Source organism: Amphiprion ocellaris, chromosome 17 (genome assembly GCF_022539595.1).
Source record: "Amphiprion ocellaris isolate individual 3 ecotype Okinawa chromosome 17, ASM2253959v1, whole genome shotgun sequence".
Taxonomy (NCBI): Eukaryota; Metazoa; Chordata; class Actinopteri; family Pomacentridae; genus Amphiprion; species Amphiprion ocellaris.
The window spans coordinates 6,794,613-6,816,358 of record NC_072782.1 but is presented as its reverse complement, the minus strand read 5'-3'; the positions used below and the strand labels follow the sequence as shown (position 1 = coordinate 6,816,358).

Genomic DNA, 21,746 nt, shown 5'->3' with positions numbered 1-21,746 from the left:
AGAAAAAGTCTTCCTCAAAATGCTTCACAAACCCCCCAAAAGCCAGATGCGCCTATCAGTTAATGCATGAAGTTTAAACTTTTGCCTGCAGTCACAACTTCTGGGGAAAAAAATCTGACATTAACCCAGACAGGGGCCTGACAGGGGTTTTATTCTTCATTTTCCTAATCACTGATGTTCTCAAAACCAATCCAACAAACAGCCCAAACACACTACTGGAGCAGGACGGAACCGTGAGAAACAGATTTCACACTTTTTGCAAAAATGTAACCCAGTTATCCCATTCAGATGCCGCTATAATCAATTAAAGGCGTTTGGCAATGTGTAAATGACAAATTATTGCAATGGTGTCACAGGAATAACATATCAGCAGATCAAGCAGATCTGATCTTGATTCTTTCAGATTTAAAAAAGAAAGTAATTAAATTGTTAGTTATTTCTGTAAATTTAAGAATCACAGATTTATTATCCCAGAAATCTTCATGTTTTCAGCAGTGACCACGCAATCAAACAATCATAAATAGAAAACAAGCAAAAAAAGGCTTTAAATAGCTTGTCCAATATATATATATATGTATATATATATGTATATATATATATATATATATATATATATATATATATATATATCAATAATATGCTACGAATTCTTCATACAGACGAGAATCTGACAAAGAAACATCAAAACAGATGTCAGTTTCTAGTAAAATCAACGGTTAGTTTAGAGAAAAAAGACTTTAAGGTTTCTGCGGAGGGTTGGATGAGTGCACACAGCTTATGGTGTGTCATGATGTTAGTAATCAAGACAATCACTCTTTGGATTACAAACGGATCTAAAACCAAAGCTAGATGCCAGGGAGGCGAGGGAAGCTGAGAGGAATCTTCCTCTGAGTGATAAGTGTCATCTGATGCCAGCTGTGTAGCTCACATGCAGAAAGTTAAGGGTCAATGTATAATATAACGTCATTATCACACATCTACTCAAGCTAGTTGTTTATATGACATTATGGCAGTGGAGCAGATAAACAGTCATGGAAAAAATGATTAGACCACCCTTGTTTTCTTCAATTTCTTGTTTATTTTAATATCTGGTACCACTAAAGTTATATTACCTGAAGAATACAATGAGCACGACAAAAAATGAAGGAATCTCTTTAGGCTGCTTGAATTGTCTCAGATGAGTGGAATACTGAAAACGTTTAACTCTTTCAGGCTCATAAACTCCTTAAAATGTGCAAAATACAGATATTTTAACTCATTTAGATATCATTGAAATGTGTGATATAGCTGATACTTTCATGTCTTCCGTGCTTAAAAATCCTTAGATTTAAGAAATACTAGATTTCAAAAATCACCTCAGCAAAAACTTGATCTTTTAAAAGCCATCAAAGAAGGGAAATACTTTAATTCCAAACCCCTTTATTCTTTATTTATCACTTTTAACCATTTTTAGTGATGAGTACAATTTACGTGTCAGCATGTGCACAATATTATCATTGTTCTTTTCTCAGAAAATAATTTCTGATCAAAAAATAAGATAAACAGAAATGAGAACATCTTTAAGAACATTAGGGAGTGACCACTATGTTGCCTTTAAATTTCCAGACTCAAAATTAAATTGGGCTTTTTAATTTTTATGCAAGCAACCCATTTTCCCCAATATGCTACAAACCAGTCTTGTTTTTGATTTACAAACGCTGTCATCGCTTCCATTTTATAATTATCCAGCATGCTGACATGGTGGGAATATCTCAGTTATAGATTTCTTACTTGCAATCAACAAAACACTCAATAGATATTTATCCTTTTTTCTCCATTACTGTGGTAAACATCCAAAATAAAAAGTTTTTATCCCAAAAGGAATTACACATTGAAACATGTCTTGCAGCGCTCCATCTTTCCAATACTGTCTAATATAAATGATAAAATGTTAGAATTATTATTTCATGGTGTTTTAAAATCTGAAGAATCTTAAGTTTAATGAATTTCTTGAATGTTAAACCTCAGAAAAATCCAAAGCAGGAGATATATCAGCACTAAGACATTACCCGATTGTTTCAAAAGCCACAAGGAAACATTTAAATTTAAACATTTAAAAACTGGAATCCTCTTTCCCAGGAAATAATGTAATAAAATTTTTCTTGTGCAATCACTTTCTTTCAAACTTGTACAATAATTGTATTTATTTCTAATTACACTGCCTCTAGCCTCACCATTTATTATTTATTTACTCTAATTATTGAATATTTTGACAATAAAGACTATCTAAATTCAAAGTTTTATCAGTAGAATCCACTTAAAATAAAAGTCCTCATTATGCACCAGAATGCTCCAGCCTCTCAGTTATTGTCTGCATATTATATTCGTCAGGATCCATGCTTTCCGGTTTACCCCACGGGCACATTTTTGTTTTGCTCCAGCCGGATCACGCCCATTAGCACCACATGGTCTGAGCTCACCGACAGCATTGGCTGCAGAGGGATGACTTGAGGGCTCTGGAGAAGTTGTTCAGGCGAATAAATACAGCTGTCCGCCTCGTTTGACTTCCACCCGGCGTTGCTACACTTGAATATCCGCGGCAGCTTCGTGTGTGAAAGCAGGAGACCAAAGTTAAAGGCTACCAAAGTGTCCCCGGCTCCTTCTAAGCTGCATTAACGCAGGCATCAGCTCGGCTAGCTCGTTAGCTAACTGTGTGAAAATGAACGGCCACCTGAACGGCTTCCACAACGACTCCGTCTACGATGAAGACTGCTTCCTCTTCACCTCTGAATCCGTCGGAGAAGGACACCCCGGTGAGTTTTAACTTCACCACAGCCTGTCTGAGAAGCACTTTATCCCTGCGACCAGGATGATTAGCCTAGCATCCCGTTAGCCTCTCAAACAAGGTCACAGTTAGCTCAGCTGCTCCTTAATCGACTTTAGCTGCAACTGTTAGCATTTGAAAACAACATGGGTTGTTTTCAAATGCTAACAGTGAGTTCATGGGTTTTTTTATGGTCTCGAATAAAGCAGACTTAAATAAGAGGATAGAAGTACATTTAAAGCCCTAAACAGAGCTGCCTTCATGGCTCTATAAAGGCTGAGGAAAAGTGACTGTTTTAACTATAAAAAAAATAAAAACGATATAGTAGCTTGGCAATCCTTTCTTTTGCTCTGTCAGCAGTTTAAATCCATATATACACTCTTTTTAAAGCGTACATATTTCAACAACGACAATTTACAGCCTGCAGGCGGCGGAAGTACCGTTTTTGTAGTCCATTCAGGATGTGTGCTAACAGCTAGCTGCTGAAGCTAACACCCATTAGTCGGGACTGTTGGTGTCTGTCAATCACAAGGTTCCCCACATGGATCTGCAGCATGTGGTCGGATGTTTTGTAGCTGATAATGACAATAATAAGACAGATAACGGGAGTATTTTGGCCTTCAGTCAGACAGTATTGCTAACTACCGTGCTGTGTTGCATCATCATATTGTTTACTCTGAGCTGAAGCTGTCAGAGTTCATTCAGCTTTATGGTCATTTTTAAGGCAGTAGTTTGAAATATTTGGCTTCTATGATAATGAATAAAGGCTGAATTTCTCCCACATGACCACAAACACCTCTATAAAACAGTTGGAGCTGAAGTTTATTAGCTTCACGAAGCTAGTACTTATTGCATCAGACTTCTTTAGTTTTAGCTTTCTGCTAACTAAAAACAACACAATATAGCCTATGTTGCAGTATAAAAGGTTAAAATGGAGTTAAGTGGGAACTGAAAGTGATAATGAAATCGGAAAACTAATATATGTTCAGGTACAATTCAAAGATTGTAGTAAAATAAAAAAGCAGCACAGTGATTCCTCCTTTTATTTGCAGAACTATTCAGCAGCTTGACCTACAATATGCTGCAGTTTTCAGTACATTAGGGCAGCAGGGGCAGCTCTATTGCCACAGATAATAGGCTTATGACTGCTCCTAAATATAGGTACTGCAGGGGCCACTGCTCCTCAGTGGGTGTAATGTAGTCACATCCACAGCCTTTACACACTGAACTAAAATATAAACACAGCTTGCAAGTGGTCTTCTTTTCTGACTTGGAGAGAAATCAATTTTTTCCTGTTGGCAAAAGGTTCAATTTAGCCATTTAACTATTGGGTTAATCCACACTGAAGTCAGCTGTAGCTCTAAACGACAATAATCAGACCGTGTGATCAGCACAATGGCACTACTTTGACCGGTGATTTATGAAAGTCCACCTTAAAATGCAGCTTTATTGAAACGACTTGATGCCACAGATGACGGGAGAAAGACAAGAACAGGCCGTTAGCGTGATGGATGATGGGAGGTCAGTTCAGGCTGCAGCCAGACACTCAAATGTCCACAGCTCCACCATTTGGCATCCAAGAAATAGTTTAATGCATCCTGGTATGACAGATGATCCGACACATGGTTCTGTAGATGGGCGAGTCTTTTAATGTGATCCTATCTTTCAAAAAGCCCACCAGCTTCATCAAACCCTACAGGAAGAGTATCAATAACCTCATTACCTCTGAGTTGCAGATGGTTTAAATCATTACTGACTTGTGACTTCTGGTCTGGTTACGTCTCCACACTTGGTTGTTTCGTGACATCTGTTCTGTTGTAGAGATGTACTTTTTTCCAGTTGTAAAAATTTATTAACATATTACAAACAGCAACAGAAACTTCTAACTGTGTCGTGTTCCAAATACTTTGCAACAGGTGAACAAAATGTGAGGAGGACATCAGAACAGGTTCAGACATCCTCTAAAAGCAGTCACACCAGTCCAAATTTTGCCAACACAGTAAATTTAAATTGAGGTAGATACAAGAGCAAACTTGAATTTAAGGTCTGTGAATAGAAAATATCATTTAAAGGCTGCCAAAGGTAAACCAGTCTGTAGTAGAGCTTGGATTATTCAGACCTTAACAGTGGTACAAACAGCCTTTCTTTACTCAACACATGCCAGAAAACACGTGTGCTACTGTGAGACGTTTTTTTCCTTTTCTTTTGGATTCTTTGCATACTTTGTACTGAGATGTTAAATGTTTTTGAAAAATAGCTCCTGCATCATACAGTCAAAATTCAGTGTCATAAGGAAATCAGTGGTTTTTATTTCGATTTGAGATTTAAAACGGTAATGTTGGTTAATGAACACATCTAACCTGGATGAGTGCACTACTGCTGCTTGAGGCAAGGCAGCTTTATTTGTATAGCACATTTCATACACAAGGGCAACTCAATGTCCTTTACATTAAAACATTGGAACCATTCAGACAAGCATAAATGACCAGGATTAAAATGACAAATATAATAAAACATAGAAAAGAAAAGGAAAATTGGAAATATATTTAAAAATAAAATTGCAATTTGCATTTAAAACAGATTAAAATAAGCTATAATAGGAAAGCAGTGGCAAACAGAAAAGTTATGAGCGTTGATTTAAAAGAAGTGAGAGTTGGTGCGGACCTACAGCTTTCAGGGAGTTTGTTCCAGATGTGTGGAGCATAATGAATAAATGCTGCTTCACCAAGTTTAGTTGTAACTCTAGGGACTGAAAGCTGACCAGTAATTAATGACCTCAGAGGTCGAGATCATAAAGTGACAGCAGATCAGCTATGTATTTTGGACCTAAACCATTCAGTGCTTTAAAAAACCATCAGCAGTATTTTAAAATCTATTCTCTGGCAAACAGGAAAACCAGTGTAGAGATCTAAGAACGGGAGTGATGTGATCTACTTTTTTGGTCCTTGTTAGGACTCGAGCTGCAGCATTCTGTATGAGTAGAATTAATTTTGTACCAGCATTATCTGTGTTGCAGGGAAATAATATAATCTTGAGCTTATCAAAAACTAAAGCACATCCAGTGCCATAAGCAGGTTTTATTTTTCACAAATGTTACTTATAAGAATGTAGCCAAGAAGAGTGTGACTCAATTCTGAATATTATTATTTTTAGTGAATTGAAGCCAGGATAATCTGTTTAATTTTAATTGTGAACTTGGTGTAACATCAAACACTAAGTCTTCTGGAATTTGTCACTATTTAACCATAAGCAAAACTAAGAAATTGTTGTTACATGTTCTGAAAAATACAAATTTTTCTCCACAGATAAAATATGCGACCAAATCAGTGACGCCGTGTTGGATGCCCACCTCAGACAAGACCCTGATGCCAAAGTAGCATGTGGTGAGTCTTTGGACAGCAAACAGGTCGACTATAAAGGCTGTGTTTTACTGAATAGTGCTTATGTAAACTGAGGCTTTTAGCAAAATAGGGGTAAAGTCCATCCAGTCACAGTCATGCTACTTATTGGATCTTGTGGTTCCTCTGAGTAATGTTTTCTGATGCATCATACTGTTTTCGCCACATTTTAACCAGATGGCAGCAGGAACTAAAGAGTAGTATCTAAACTAAATCGGAAGCTAAAAGTCTCATTTTGTGTCTGTATAGATTAGAATTCACCAGAAATGCAGTTTCTGAAAGCTTTAGAAGCTTTTGGGGTTTTTAGAAAGTTATTCTTCAATGGACTGGATGTTTAAATTGCAAATTAACTCAGTTTTGTCTTTGCTTGTCAGCTTTACATCAACCTCAGGCTATTTGGGACAAACAATTCATATCCTGTGTCAAGGCCTGTAGGTTTATATTGTCCCTCTAGGTGTTGGAAACAGATTTTACCATAATAATGTTGTGTTCAAATTAACATACGGTTACTGTTTATGTCAAAATATTAATTATTTTATAATGTTAATTAAGGCACATTATTTAAAACACAAATGTAAGAATTGCCGGCCTGTTGCTTACAATCGTTGCTTAAACTGCTTGCTGTTTTGTCCTCAGAGACTGTTGCTAAGACGGGGATGATCCTGCTGGCGGGGGAGATCACCTCCAGGGCCCACGTCGACTACCAGAAGATTGTCAGGGATGCTATCAAGCACATTGGATATGACGACTCCTCCAAAGGTACAGTGATGAGAGCAGGCAGCTGTGAGTTTAGTTCAAGTACAGGAAAAGCCCGTCCACAGTTGTAAAAGTGGTGGTAGCTGTAACTACTCCGGTCTGATGTATAGAAGGCCACGCATCATCCAGATGTCTTTTAAAAAGACGATATATGTAACTGCAGCCCAGAAGGGTGAATGTGCAGAAACCTGTACCTTTCCCATACGACGTGCCGTCCCTCAGGCTAAATGTGTTTGATTCACCTTACATGCCTGAGGAAACATCATCAACTCTTTCTCAATAATCAGTTGGATAGTTTAACCTCTAATTGGCAGTTTTGACTGACATATCTTGCTCCCATGTGATTTAAAAACTGCCAAAGAGTACTAAATGTAATGGTGAGGTGTGAAGTATTGTACTGATGCTCTGGTCTCATGTTTTATAGGCTTTGACTATAAGACCTGCAACGTGCTGGTGGCTTTGGAGCAGCAGTCCCCTGACATCGCTCAGGGTGTTCATCTGGATCGCAAAGAGGAGGACGTGGGAGCCGGCGACCAGGTTGGAGAGTCGTGGTGGTAATGTACTTAAGTGTTATTTTGACCTGTATTCATGCTGTGATATGTGACTGCACCTCTGACAGGGTCTGATGTTTGGGTATGCCACCGATGAGACCGAGGAGTGTATGCCTCTCACTATTGTCCTGGCTCACAAGCTGAATGCCAAGATGGCGGAATTACGACGAGATGGAACGCTGCCGTGGCTCCGACCCGACTCCAAAACTCAGGTCAGACAAGGAAACAGTTCTCCACTTCATTGCAGTCCATCTTAATTGCTTAGAAAATAGGAGAAAGCAAAATATTGTTGTTTTTTTCTGGAATTTTTCTTTCCAAATGTACATATTGACACCCTCTTAAAATAACGGCCTAGGTCATTTTGTCAGGTTCTTCAAGTAAAACAAAAAACTGAACCAAACTACACTGTACCTTGACGCAAGCCATCAGATGACAGGGGTAGAATCGCATGATCTGTCCAACTGAGGATTTAGGTGATTTTACCAGAGGTGGCCAGCATCATGAGGAGATGATTTAGGCAAAAAAATTACTTTTGTCAAAAAATGACTGAGGCCATTATTTTAGGAAGGTGATGATATTTAAAGACAGACATATCACCACTACTGTAGAGAAACACTACATTCTGCTGTCATTAATCTGTTCATATATTTTAGTGTAATTTCACAGTCTATGCAGGCACACGTAAAACTTCTCGATTTGCTGGTTTTGTGCTGCATATTCTGTATAAACGTTCGTCATTGATTTGTGTGTTTAATCACTCAGTGTTCTTTGTTCGTAGCTGATTTAATTTAGTGTAAGTTTGTCAAGATGCCACTTGATGCTGAGTTATTCAGAATTTTTGATATTGATTTTGGACAGCTAATAAAAAGTTAAAACGTTAACATTTGCAACAGTGTTTTGTTGATAATTGCCATGGAACAATTTGATCAACAGCCAAATAAACACTGTCTGTTTGTGCCTGAAGAAAATCTCATTGATTGAATTGCTGCATGGCTATTATCAATAAAACACAGTGGAAGTACAGCAGTGTGTGTGGACCCTGGACTCCTGTACCGTGACACCTGCAACAAGATTTTATTAAATCAGCATACTTTTTTCTTCCCAATAAATGATTTAAATGGTTAAGTTGTTGCCAGTTAATGCTGCTTAATTTACTTATCGTGTCAGCAGTCCTGCACCTTATGCCAAACAAGAAATGTTCATAGATTTTTTTGTCCTGCAGCTTATTGTAATTAGTGCCACTCTAAGGATTGTTCTGGTAATGATGCAAAAGGAAACTTAGAGTAATAACAGTTAACATTAGCAGGTCACATCACACCTTTAAGCCATTGGGGGAGTGTAGAATCCCTTTATGGTAAATGTCATTTACAATCATGTATTTACTTTAAGCATGGACATGCTTTTCCAACCTGTGTACTTTTATTTGCAGAAAGGTTTACAATCATATTGCCGGGAGGTAAAACAAATATTGAACTGAACAGATAGTTTACTATTTACTTTTTAAATATTTGGTTTCCTTTCTCTGTTTGTTCCCCCCTCAGGTGACTGTTCAGTACAGGCAGGACAGAGGAGCCATGGTGCCGCTGCGTGTCCACACCATTGTGATCTCTGTGCAGCACGACGAGTGCGTAAGTTTGGAAGAGATGCGTCATCGTCTGAAGGAGCAGGTGGTGAAAGCTGTGGTTCCCAGTGGGTACCTGGACGATGACACCATCTACCATCTGCAGCCCAGCGGCCGCTTTGTCATCGGAGGACCACAGGTGAGACAAAGACATCTGTAATGTCTGCACACTCAAATCAGTGAAACCTCATGTCACATTTCTTTAAAGAACCATTTGAAGGGTTTTTGATTTTTGTTTAACACAAATTGTTATTTCAAGTTTTTATACTTTGAAATAAAATGATGACACATTACTTCAAATATATTGAAGTAGCTGTTCTAAAATGCTTATGCCGACGTATATTTTTTGACGGTACGTAAACCTCAGAACTCTGTGTTTCCTCTCACAGGGTGATGCCGGCCTGACTGGGCGTAAGATCATTGTTGATACTTATGGAGGTTGGGGAGCTCATGGAGGCGGTGCTTTTTCTGGGAAGGACTACACAAAGGTTGACCGCTCTGCAGCTTATGCTGCCCGCTGGGTGGCCAAATCTCTTGTAAAAGCTGGACTCTGTAAGCGTGTCTTGGTCCAGGTGAGTACGTAGTACAGGGGGGTCCTCGGTTTACGACAGCGTTTCGTTGTTACGTCAGAACTGGTTACATGGAACTAGTTGATGAGCGGATGAATACGCGGTCACACGGCGCTATAAGACGGCTTTGTTTACATTCTCCGGTTGTACGCCACCTTGGATTGTGCCACATTCACTAACTTTTTGCTCTTAATTATGGCTTCCAGATGTAAGTAATAAATCCTTTTAACTTAACCAGTAAGTCCAAAAGTGACGTTAATTATTTACGACTTTGCTTCTGTGGTGTTTACAAAGTAGAGAGCCGTGCATCCAGAAAAGCATGTATATGTGTAAAGCTAAACATCAAAATAGCGGACAGGAAAGGACAAGTGTCAACAGGCAACTTCAAAATAAAGGGATTTTCAAAATAAAAGTACATCGATAATTCTGCCCTTAGGGCAACACACCATGGAAGTGAAATTAGATTTAATAAAACGCTCGGAACAGGGCGAAACACCGACGAACATCGGCGTTGTTAGATCGAGTTGTAAAAACAGTGCACCATGTTCTGTTATCTTCTTGTACAATGACTCATACATGCATGAAAGTTACTGGTATTCCTGACTTTTATGAAGAACTGATGAATATCGTGATGCACGTAACGGCTTTGTTTACATTTTCTCTGGAGTTCCAACATACAGCAAAAATCGGCTTACATCAATCTGTAGGAACTATCTATAGGATCTATATACAGGGAGTCCTCGACTTGCGTCTGAGTGCCTTTCCTACGGTGTGACATAAATTGGAACTCCGGTGAAAACGTAAACAAAGCCGTTACGTGCATCACAATGTCCATCAGTTTACATATTTGTACAACTACAGTAACAAAAACAGTCATTGGCTCACACTGAAATACAACTCGGTAGGAAAATACCGGCGAAAATGTAAACTGTAAGTCTGACTTACGCTTGCGAGCCATAATGAAGTAAGTGAATGTAGCATAATCCAGTGTGGCGGCAAATGTAAACAAAGCCGTCTTATAGCGCTGCGTAACTACTGTACATATAGTATTCATCCACTCACTGCGTGACGACATATTCATCCACTCTGCTCGCCAACTAGTTCCACTGAACCTGTTCCGACTTAATGACGAAACGCCGTACATTAAACCAAGGATCAGCCCGTTATCAGTTCCGACATAACGGTGAAACGACGTAAGTAGAGGACGTCATAAACCGAGGACCTCTTGTATTATAACAGCAATATCTTAGCTTCCTGCAGGCCTGAAGGTGAATGTTACAAATTAATAGTTTGCTATTTTTAGTAATTATGATCAGTCCTCATTTGTCACACGTGCACCAGCGTGTCACCTGTCAGGTTCTGTTGTTCGGTGCTTTTGGATGTTTTATGTCTTCTTAAGTCGCCATTTAGTACATTGTTATTATTGTGAATTCGGAGGGGAAAAAATAATTTACTAATTCTACAGACACTGAGCAGTATCATGTTCTGTGATTGGTTCTTGTGTTTTCCACTTACCAGATACAGGTAATTATTTTAGAGGGATGTTCTATGTAGTCCTGAGTGTCCTGATTGTGGCTGCTCAGACCCATTAAGTTGCTGGTCAGAATATATTTTCAGATATGTGCTGTGCAGAACGTTTTACAAATACGTTTTCAGTGCTACTATCTGGACAAACTTTTTAAACTGTGCCCGACCATATCTATGGCTTTTCTCAGCTAGCGTTTTGTGCTTCTTCTCTGCTGATATATTTGTGGTCAGCTCACATATCTAAATAGTGACCAGGCAGATTTATTGGTAAAGCTCTGGCTGCTGTGTTGAACCGTACAGCTTTCAGTTTACATTTCTCACATTTCTCTTCACTGAGTTCATGTTAGGACTGGAGGAAGAGATCCAGATGCAAACTGAAAAACTAGAAACCGAATGTGTTCATAAACCTTGACGTGTGTTTTAGGTCTCCTATGCTATTGGAGTTGCCCATCCCCTCTCTGTCTCCATCTTCCACTACGGGACCTCCCAGAAGAGCGAAAAGGAGCTGTTGGACATCGTGAAGAATAACTTTGACCTCCGTCCAGGAGTTATCGTGAGGTATCCTGTGACATCTGTTTTCAGATTTTTACTACTAACCATGCAGCTAAGGTCCCCATTACAGACATTTTACACATTTCAAGCTTCATTAATTGTAATTTTATTTGTCTCTCAGGGATCTTGACCTGAAGAAGCCCATCTACCAGGGCACAGCAGCTTATGGTCACTTTGGTCGTGACGTCTTTTCATGGGAGGTGCCCAAGAAGCTGAAATACTGAACCTCTCTTCTCTCCTAGCAGGCTTTAGGTGTACTGCAGAAAATTCTGTGTTTGTCGACCGTCCTTCTCTTCCTTCTTCTCTTCCCTCTTTCTCCTCACACCCACAATCACATCACAAGAGCCTCTGTTAGATTAAAAAAATGCCCTTTATCCACTTGTTAGCACAGATCCGGAAAGAGAAAACAATAGTTACTTTAGTTGCCAACATCTACCAATCTGAGTGGTGCTACCAGCCATTATTCATCTATTTGGTGGTGATTAATGATCATCTAGTTTCCTGACACCACGAGTAAACAGTGCACTCACTTGTTAATCAGAAAATCTGTTAAGTATTATTAACGCTGTATTAAAACTACATTTATGACAGATTTCCAGCATGTGTTTTCCAGTAATGAGAACATTTCTAGTATTGCGGAACCTTTAAATACAGAAACTCACTGCAGTATAGTCGCCTCCGCCAAGAAGTTTCTGTTTTTGTTACCGTTTCTCTGCATTATGACACAAAAACTACCAGGCTGGTGTTCATGAAACTTGGTGGAGAGGTGGAGTACAGGCACAGGAAGAACGCTTTAATGTTTGACCAGGATTAGGATGTGAAACGGCATATCAAAGAAAAGTGAACTTTTAGCCTTGGCAGAGGTCTTTGCTCTCCGTGAGCCCGACTAGTTGTAGAAGTGAAAGCATCCTCTGTTGCGTTGTCCTTACATGTCAACGTGTTATTTCCACTTTTGCCTAACTTTATTGGGTTAAAGGCAGTTTAGCATCGCAAAAACATCTTCTCTGTTTCCCTCACACTCCTCCTTCTCTGTTTTTATAGTTTTTAGGACACAAATGGGGTCAAACGCAACAGTTTTCTTATTGTTTATTTTTTACTTGTGCTCACCCTTCAGGCCATTTTTTCTTTTCTGACGTTTTACAGAGAAGTCAGAAGCTGCTAACGACCTTGTGGTTCTGTTGGGTTGCACCATGAAATCACTCCATTTTTGTAATTTATTTTGTAGGTTTAAATGTCATGTGAATAATCCAAATTATGTTAAATGTGTCAATGTTCTGCTGAATCAAGATAAAGACACTGTATTTACCCTTCCTGGGACCGACTCTGGGTGTAGCTACAGAGAAACCCAGACTCCGTCGCTCCTAGGCCGGGACTGCCTTTATCTCACGGCAACACTGTACTTGAAATAATTTATATAATTGCGTTTGACGGACCTAACAGTTCAACCAGCAAGGACAGACAACTGAATAACATGTGCCACACGTTTTTGTATCTGAAAACTGTTTTCCACTCCACGTGGAGAGTCAAAGTGGCCTGGTACGGAAGACCACGAAGAGCAGAGCATCAGAAAGACAAAGAAAGAAGCAGCACACAGTCAGTGAATGTAAGACATGGTATTGTGACTGTTGCCTTCTTGGCAGAGTTAGTTCCTGGAGCTCCCAAAAAATTGAACAGGCTTCTGTTTTGAATGTTACATGTGCTGAAGTTGTCAAAACGAATGTTGAGGTCGCAGCCGGCGCGTTCCTTTTAAATTATTTATTTATTTGTTTTTTAAAACATAGGTCTGTTCTTTACATCGTACCCCATGGGTTATTAATGGCACACTGGGTTTGCAAGGCTTGCCCCCTCTTCTTGTTCTTTTATAAACTGTTGGTTGGAGTTTATGTTCAAGAAATGGAGATAAATAAGATGTGGAAAGGAGCATGACAAGAGACCACGGCTAAATTTGAACCTAAGACATTAATGAATACACAGTATATGCCTTTGAATGCTTCCCCAGTTGTCTTTCTCCTTCACTCCAACAAAAGTTAGCTGTCAGCCTAAGTGAGATCAATGTTTAACGTATTAAATCATCACGGTTGGTTGCTGGTCAGCGATTTGTGCAGTTAGTGAGATTAAAATATGTGTACATCATGTAACTAGATGGCGCCGTGTCCCCACAAATAGTACTGAAATGAAGACTTCTAGTTTGGCTCCTTTGGCACCACCTTGTGCTTTCCTCACTGAGCTACAGACACTTCAGGTAACGACCACATAGTGGTGCTGTGAGCTAGTCTGTGCGACAATCCGGTGAAAGTACACAACCTCACAAGGATTTTTTTTACAATGCGTTTTCTTCCTCCAGCTCCTCTACAGGTGAGACCGATGATTGGTTGGTGTTGTACAGAGAAACCAGCCTGTTTACGTGGTCTCCTGTGGAGGACTTAAAGAGCTTTTTCCTGTTAAAATTGTTTTGTAAAACTTTGAATGTGAGTCTCGGTGTGTTTGCTAAATGTGTAAAAGTGCCTTCTCTCACTCCCTGCAAATGCCCCCAACTTGTACCCCTAAACACATGACTTCTTTGACCTCTTTGGCCCTTTCCTCCCACTTGTACCCCGAGGTTACAAACGTCACCACCTCACTGGTTCATACTGGTGAGTCTGAGTTGTTGCTGAGTTTCTCTTTTAAACTGCTGAAATAAACTGCACTCTTGCTTTGTGCTTATGGGCTGTACTTTGTGTATTTATTTAATGTGGAAGTGTGAAAGCAGAAGTAGGATTCAGTCGATCAAGGCGGTAAAAATGATCACTTCTCTAACAAAAGGTAACTTCATTGGGAGAGACTGATGGTTTCTATTCTGGTTTTTACTATTCTGCTGTCTGTTAGAAAGAACTGAAAATTAACACATACTGCAGGTAACAGTTACTTTTAAACCTCAAATGCGCAAATTTAGTTTTAGAAATCATAACCTCCTTACATTTAGGATTTACACCTTTGAATTGAGCCTACAAAATACAGAGAATTGATAGAAGCACAACAAACACAGATGGCACTTTTATTGATAAAGCAGTCCTATCACAGCCATGTCGCATACTTTATATGCTAATTTTCTTAAAGATTACAAGAAAACACCTTGTTAAAGCTGATGAAGTCAGGAAAGTTGATGTATAAAATACTATTTGGTTAGTACAAAAGTGTAAAAAACAAAGTAACTGTTAAGGATTTAACCATTTGATCCAGTAAAGCGTTTATATCTTTGCGGCTGAAGTTCAGAAATTCCCTGTATTTTGTTAAACTATGGATTTCTTCACTCAAAGCAGGCGCTAAATCACAAAATGCTGTAACATGTCAAATCAGGACATGAAAGGAATACTATCAGAACGTGGAGCAGTTGGAAAACACTTGCAGCTTGATGCGGAAAGATCGTCCACGAGGTTGACTCATATTTTTGATCCACCCTGGAAAGAGAAATTTGATATTTTATGCACTGTTGTGTAACATTTTATTACCTATTTTAATTCCTGTCTTAAGATTTCACTTACCTCAAGATTTTAGAGTGTGTTGTAGCTCAGAGGCTTCCCGGCAAATTTCTGGCAGTAGAACAAAGTCTGCACAAAGTAGATAAATGAAACATTTTCACCACTGAGCATCTATACGATAAACAGGTAGTTTCATTTTGATGTACTTACTCCACATTTGAGGGCGGTCTTCATGTCTCTGCACCTGTACGACGCCAAAGTGCATGGATCTGTGAGTTTAACGGAAAACACATTCCTTTTAGATTGAGTCATCTTCTAAAATGTGATCAAATGTATTTTGTTTTTTAGCCACTTAAACCTGCCAAGCAAATGACACACCAGTATGACTTTTAAGTCCAGTATGACTCAATGTTTAGTTGCTGTTGTGGTATTTCTGCTATGATAAGCAGAAGAAGGCCTCAACTTATAGAGGCGGTAACAAGTTATATCTGTTTTAAAATACACTGCCTGTCCCAAAAAAGTCACCACCTGGAATTAACTAAGCAAACAGGTAAGAGCCTTCCATTGGATAATTACTGATGAATATGTTTCAGCTGCAACAACTTATTTAACTCTAGCTGATGCAGCAAGGAGCTTCTCATTTCTGAAACAACCATGTTGGAAGACATATCCTGTGGTCATGGAAAGGATGTTAATCTGTCTCAGAAGGGTCAAATTATTGACCTGCATTAAGCAAAGAAAACAACTAAGGAGATTTCTGAAACTACTAAAATCAGGTTAAGAACCGTCCGATGCATTATCAAAACCTGGAAGGATAGTGGTGAACCATCATCTTTGAGGAACAAATGTGGTCGAAACAAATTCTTGGATGATCGTAGGAAATCAACAGTAGAACTCACGGCTATGTTTAATAGTGAAAGTAAGAGTATTTCCACATGTGCAATGCAAAGGGAATTCCAGGGATTGGGACTAAACAGCTGTGTAGCTCTAAGAAAACCACTGATCAGTGAGGCTAATTAGAGAAAAAACTGTGATGAGCATTAGAGATAGGGTGAGAAGCTCAGACGTCTGGAGGGAGCCACTGCTCCTTCATGTCGAAAGGAGCCAGTTGAGGTGGTTTGGACATCTGATTCTGATGCCTCCGGGGAGACTTCCTTTGGAGGTTTTGCGAACATGTCCGCCTGGGAGGAGACCCCGGGGTAGACCCAGAACTCGCTGGAGGGATTATGTATCTCGTCTGGCCTGGGAACGTCTTGGGATCCCCCAGGAAGAGCTGGAAAGGGGGAGGGACATCTGGAATGACCTGCCTCTGTGACCCGACCCCGGATAAGCGGTAGAAAATGGATGGATGGATGGAAGATTTGGGGACTGTATAGGGTTCTTGGGAACGGGAATCTACCAATTTAATGTGAACAAGACTGGGGTACATCTATGATATCTACTATATAGTGTGTCGTGGCTTTCTAACATTCTGTATGATATTGGAAATTGTCATAAAATAGTACATGGAGAATGTGATTTGTTGAAGACTTATTGCCACTCAATATTTAAGATGGCTTCCTTATCGTCACAAACTATTGAATATCTAGCACAGAAACACTGCAAGTAAATATATTTTTGCAAGTTAGAGGGTGTTAAGGAGCCAGTTTGAAACTTTTGTCTCTCTCCTCTGAAATTTCACAACTTTTCAGCCATGAGTGAACCTCAGTGACAACGAGATGAGGCAAACCGACCTACAAAAGCGGCCTCCTGCCCTTTACACAGGTGGATGAGGGCACAGATGGTCTGAGGCGTGGCGTAGCTCAGGATCGCATCCAGCACCGTCTTGCTGAACTTGCCGATGACGGCCTCGCACTGGTCGCGGTAGGTGGAGGGCAAAATGTGACAAATCTCCTCGAGCAGCTTGATGACAGCGCCCTGCAGTGAAACGGAGAGTCGTATACCATCAGCAGTGTTGTCTGGTGACATTTAGGCATCAAAGAGGTGTTTGTTCAGTTTCTTCACCGTGTTACCACGACTCACCTCGGTCCTTTCTTTTGGCAGCAAATCCTCCAAAGTCTTGACAAGAAAAATGCAGAAGGAGCATTGTGTTGTGGGCTGCACCTGATAGACAGACACAAACAGCACTGGAGTGAAGCACAAGTTGACCTTTTCACATACAGTAAGATTCCTTTTTGAAGTTACTCACATTGTCACTTGTCACTGCAGACTGTAGTGCCTCCTGGACAAAGTACCTGAGCATCTTCTCACGACTGTCACAAGAGTTACAGAGACCGATGATCTTGCAAACCTCTGCTGGTTTCTAGAAAGAATAAAGGAAACAACATTCATGAAGAACAGCTTCAGAAACACAGTTTCTGTTTTAATCTGGATCCAGCTTCAAACTTACGACAACAACAGTCATGAAGTTGATGGCCACTGGGAGCATCTTCTCCACCTCGTCTTTGCAGACTTTGACAGCAGCTGGTCCAGGCAGATGGTCGCACAGAGATTCAATCTCACCCATGATCTTTTTCTAGTGTAAAGAAGTGGCTACGATTACTGGAGATATATTTTCCCCTTTGCGAAACACAGTCGAAGTTCAAAATAAAAGCAGTCCCTAACTGGTGGAGGTTGGAGTAAAACTTTTAGCTTTTACCTCAGAATAAACAAAGGCCAGTTTTCATTTCAGCCCTTTTCGTGGTGATAGTAGCCATGCTAATCTCTAAATAGCATTAAAATCATTATGTTGGTCTGATTTGAAATGATCCTCTGTAATTACTAACAAACATAAACACATATGTATATATGTATATAAAAAAAAAACAAATGACATGAGAGTCCTGTGGGAGGTTGTCTCTTAGTTTGAACAAAAAACACCCCCAAACAACAGGTGTGTTTGTTTGTAGAAAATGTGGAAATACTGGAGTTTTGAGTGATGCATCTGTGGTATTAGCAGTGTCAATATATGAAAATTTAAATGATTATTTTACATTATTGCCTTTATTGCCTTTGTCTCGATAAAAAAAATGACTTGAAACTATCATTTTGTGGAAGGAAATGCCCCTTTCCAAGATGTCATATTTAGTTTAATTATTATTATTATTATTTATTCTTGAGGGGTAATCTTATCTGTTTTAACTGATAATGCATACGAGTAAAATCATAAATGGTCAAGTAATTACCTAACTTAATGAATCGTATCTACTTCTATTAATATAGTTTTACTACTACTACTACTACTACTACTACTACTACTACTAATACTACTACTACTACTACTAATAATAATAATAATAACAATAATAAATTCTATTTGAAGACGCCTTTCTCAGCACGCAAGGACACCGTACAAACATATATACACAAAATACACATGAAAAAATCTTCCATTTAATTTTTAAATTTAATTTAATTAATCTTGACTTCCGCCCTCTCATCTCCCAGCCAATCACAGAACTCCTCTCAGACTCACCGTCAGTTAGCTAGCCAAGCGAACTCCTGAGAAACTGAGGAAGAAAAGTCACTTTTTCGGTCGTAATACCGAGCTTTCTACGCAGAACATCTTCAAAACCACAAAGCCTGTCAAGGTAATTGAATTTAAAACAAATTTATGGCACTGGCAGCAACTCTTAATGCCAAACCTCTCCCAAAGCGAGGTAGGCTAGCGGGCTAGCTCGGTAGCATCAATACGGTTAGCATCTGTAGTTTCGTTGTGCTACTTTAACGGTTGTATCTGTGGACAGTTTTTTGTTTATAATAGAAGCTATTTTGTTTTTTAGCTTCATGTACTTGAGCTGTGTTGTGGCTCAAAGCTATCATGAGCTAGCTGGCTAACTTCAGTATGTGGCATTTGACTGGCTGAGTATTAGTAGGCTAGACAACTCTCAAGTTTGTTTTTATGGTGAAAATCACACCCTGAAAAATGCAATTTCTGTAATTTTGTGTAAATAACCTCCCTGCTGGGTGAAGTTTTAATTATTTAATGAAGCCCCTTCTTAATTTATTGTTTAATTTACATGTTTGTGCACATATTTATTTTTAGAATGTGTTATTTGTTTATTCATCTAATAGCTGTCAAATTTGGAGTTTTATGAATATTTGGCAGGTTCACTTTTACGGGTCATGGATACTGGATTTTTGCTGCCATGCCAGTACAGTGGAGGTGAATGGGAGTTGTGGTGGCATTTTAAAGCCCATGGGTCTTTCACTGAACATTTTTATTGCAGCTATCTCTGCACTGTTTAATTTTCCAGTGGTTTGGAGCTGTAATTCTTAAATATAATTTGTAAAACAATACAGGAATGTATTCTCAAAATTCTAGCGAATTGTTCATCCATACTACAAAACAGGTCTCATGTCATAAACTTTTTGTTGTTATCTTTGCCTGGTGAAGCACTGTGTATATGTAATGCGTGTATGTAAATAAATTACTGTTTACTTGGTAAAAGAAGGAAAGAGGAACTGAGCAAATCTTGCATATTTATTCTCAGCTTTCCAGTCCCAACCTAGCATTTTTGCAAAATGAACCATAAGTGACAAGTTTTCTTTCTATAATGATGCTTGACTCTGAACAGTCAATCAAGCATCTAGAATTTATGCTTTCTGTCTTTGGACTCAGATGGGACTCTCCACAAACCAGATCAGGCTCAGAAAAAAGAGGATCCTCAAGGTCAGGTGAGAAACGAAAGCTCTCTGAAATTTCATTTCAACTTTTGTTAAACATTGAAAACAGGAAGTGGTTTTGTACAAAAAAAAACCTTTTTTTCAATCATGTACACTCCTCGACATACACGACTGATTACAGATTGTTTGTATCTCTGAATGTGAAGAATGTGCTTCAATTGATGAAATAATTCCTGGAATTTAAAGCATTTTTTATCATTTAATGAAAACTATTCAACCACAGCTCTGAGCAGATACTTGCAGTAGCACAGTGTATATTTTAATATTGACTTGAGAATATGGACATACACGATATTGATAATGTTATCAGTAAGCAAATTTGAACACTCAGGAATGTGTTTGCTGCTCAACCAACTATTGTACTCACCTGGAGGTCTGCATTGGAAAGCAGGTCAACAAGGAGTTCAAATATTTGGGTGCAGTCTTTGCAGACATCCCCAGTCTGAAAAGAAAGAACCTCAGTTGTAGCTACATCAGTTACAGTAGAATTCAAACTTTAGAATATTGTGTCAAAGTTTTATCTTTGTAGCTTCTTGAAGAGAAAGGATTGCAACAGACTTCCTGATTTTGAACAAATGCAAATCACTGTTTTCTCTGTAGAAAGCCAACACTGTTTGTCCTGTTGCTTCTAATTTCACTGCAAATGGAACAGTGGTGTTGAAATATCATACTGTACTACTCCAAAATAGGAACATGAATGCATTATAAAATGCAATTTAACACTCAAAATGATTTTGCAAACCATAAGAATGCATTAATTCCCTGAGTTTCTTCATAGTTACATCTCTTAAAACAATATTTGTTGTTTATCACTCCTGTTTTAGTAAGTTGAATGATAGACACATTGTAAAACTTGCACTTGATAATCAGAGAAATGCAAAACACACTTCTGTTGGAATTCTTAAAAAAAATCATCACTTACTTTAGAATCATCTGGAACACTTCGCAAACCATCAATATCATAAGTCAAAGTCAGAACTGCAGACAGAAATGTTGAGCATTTAAGATTCAAAAAATAAAATAAAAAAATTATTTAAGTTGACAATATTTTCATCGTCTTACCACATCCTTGGAGACCAATAGAGACAAGCAACACAAACGTGAACACGGCCATCCTGAAGCTGAAAGTCTTCCCTCCTCGCATCTGTGAGGAAACTCTAAATGCAGCTTATATTTGACTTGGTGCACCTGCCCACTGTGGCCCCTATCAAACACACAAAAAACACTGTGCTTTTGTGATAAGATGTATTTTCAGCTTTCCAGCATAGCAGAACAGTTTTTTCTATATGCTAATATTAGTCAAGTTTCACATTCAGTTCCTCACCAAGGTGCAAAAGCTAGATGTCTTTTATTTGAAAGAGATCTGTGAAAAGACACACTTAAAAACGCCATCATATCCAGCTCAGCATGCTCTCTTTCGCCTTTTTCACTCTCTTTAAGACTACATCTTACTGTATATATACAACCCTGTGGCCACACTGAAACACAACTGAGATTTCATAATCCTAGTTTGCATTGGAGAAACTGAAATAGAATAAATTATTCTTTCTTTAAATCATCCCTCTCAGCTTTCCAGAAACTGTACAGTATCAGCAAATAGTCACACAGAACATGCAGGTATTCAGCACCTCTTCACATCTCATCATTGGACATCTTTTGAACACATCTGTCATCCCAAAAAAGAGAATTAAGCTTTGATCACTGTGGTTTTTAGTTGTAGTTCATTTTCATGTTTAGTTGTACTTTTAAAGTTCCTACAACATTCAGCCCATAGAGCTGACCTGCATGTGTCCTGAATGTCTTTACCGTAATTTTTTTGGTAAGTATTAGTATGAATTTGAACAAG

The 21,746-nt window shown here is 38.9% G+C and overlaps 2 protein-coding genes across 2 annotated transcripts; one reads left to right on the top strand and one right to left on the bottom strand.

Moving 5' to 3' along the window:
- Nucleotides 1–2,448: 2,448 nt before the first annotated feature.
- Nucleotides 2,449–14,480, top strand: mat2aa (methionine adenosyltransferase II, alpha a). The gene is made up of 9 exons (XM_023273647.3): nt 2,449–2,792; nt 6,109–6,186; nt 6,838–6,960; nt 7,382–7,494; nt 7,577–7,720; nt 9,050–9,268; nt 9,519–9,701; nt 11,650–11,783; nt 11,899–14,480. Exons 1-9 carry the CDS (start codon nt 2,699–2,701, stop codon nt 11,999–12,001), a joined length of 1,191 nt encoding a protein of 396 aa, XP_023129415.1. The 5' UTR covers nt 2,449–2,698; the 3' UTR covers nt 12,002–14,480.
- Nucleotides 14,481–14,797: 317 nt separating this feature from the next.
- On the bottom strand, nt 14,798–21,104 carry LOC111570736 (prosaposin-like). Its single transcript, XM_023273656.3, has 10 exons — nt 20,963–21,104; nt 20,823–20,878; nt 20,268–20,342; nt 17,625–17,750; nt 17,424–17,537; nt 17,258–17,338; nt 16,969–17,152; nt 15,446–15,504; nt 15,299–15,364; nt 14,798–15,214 (listed from the first exon to the last, which is right to left on the bottom strand). The coding sequence occupies exons 1-9, from the start codon at nt 21,042–21,044 to the stop codon at nt 15,308–15,310; spliced, it is 834 nt and encodes a 277-aa protein (XP_023129424.2). The 5' UTR covers nt 21,045–21,104; the 3' UTR covers nt 14,798–15,214; nt 15,299–15,307.
- Nucleotides 21,105–21,746: the final 642 nt, after the last annotated feature.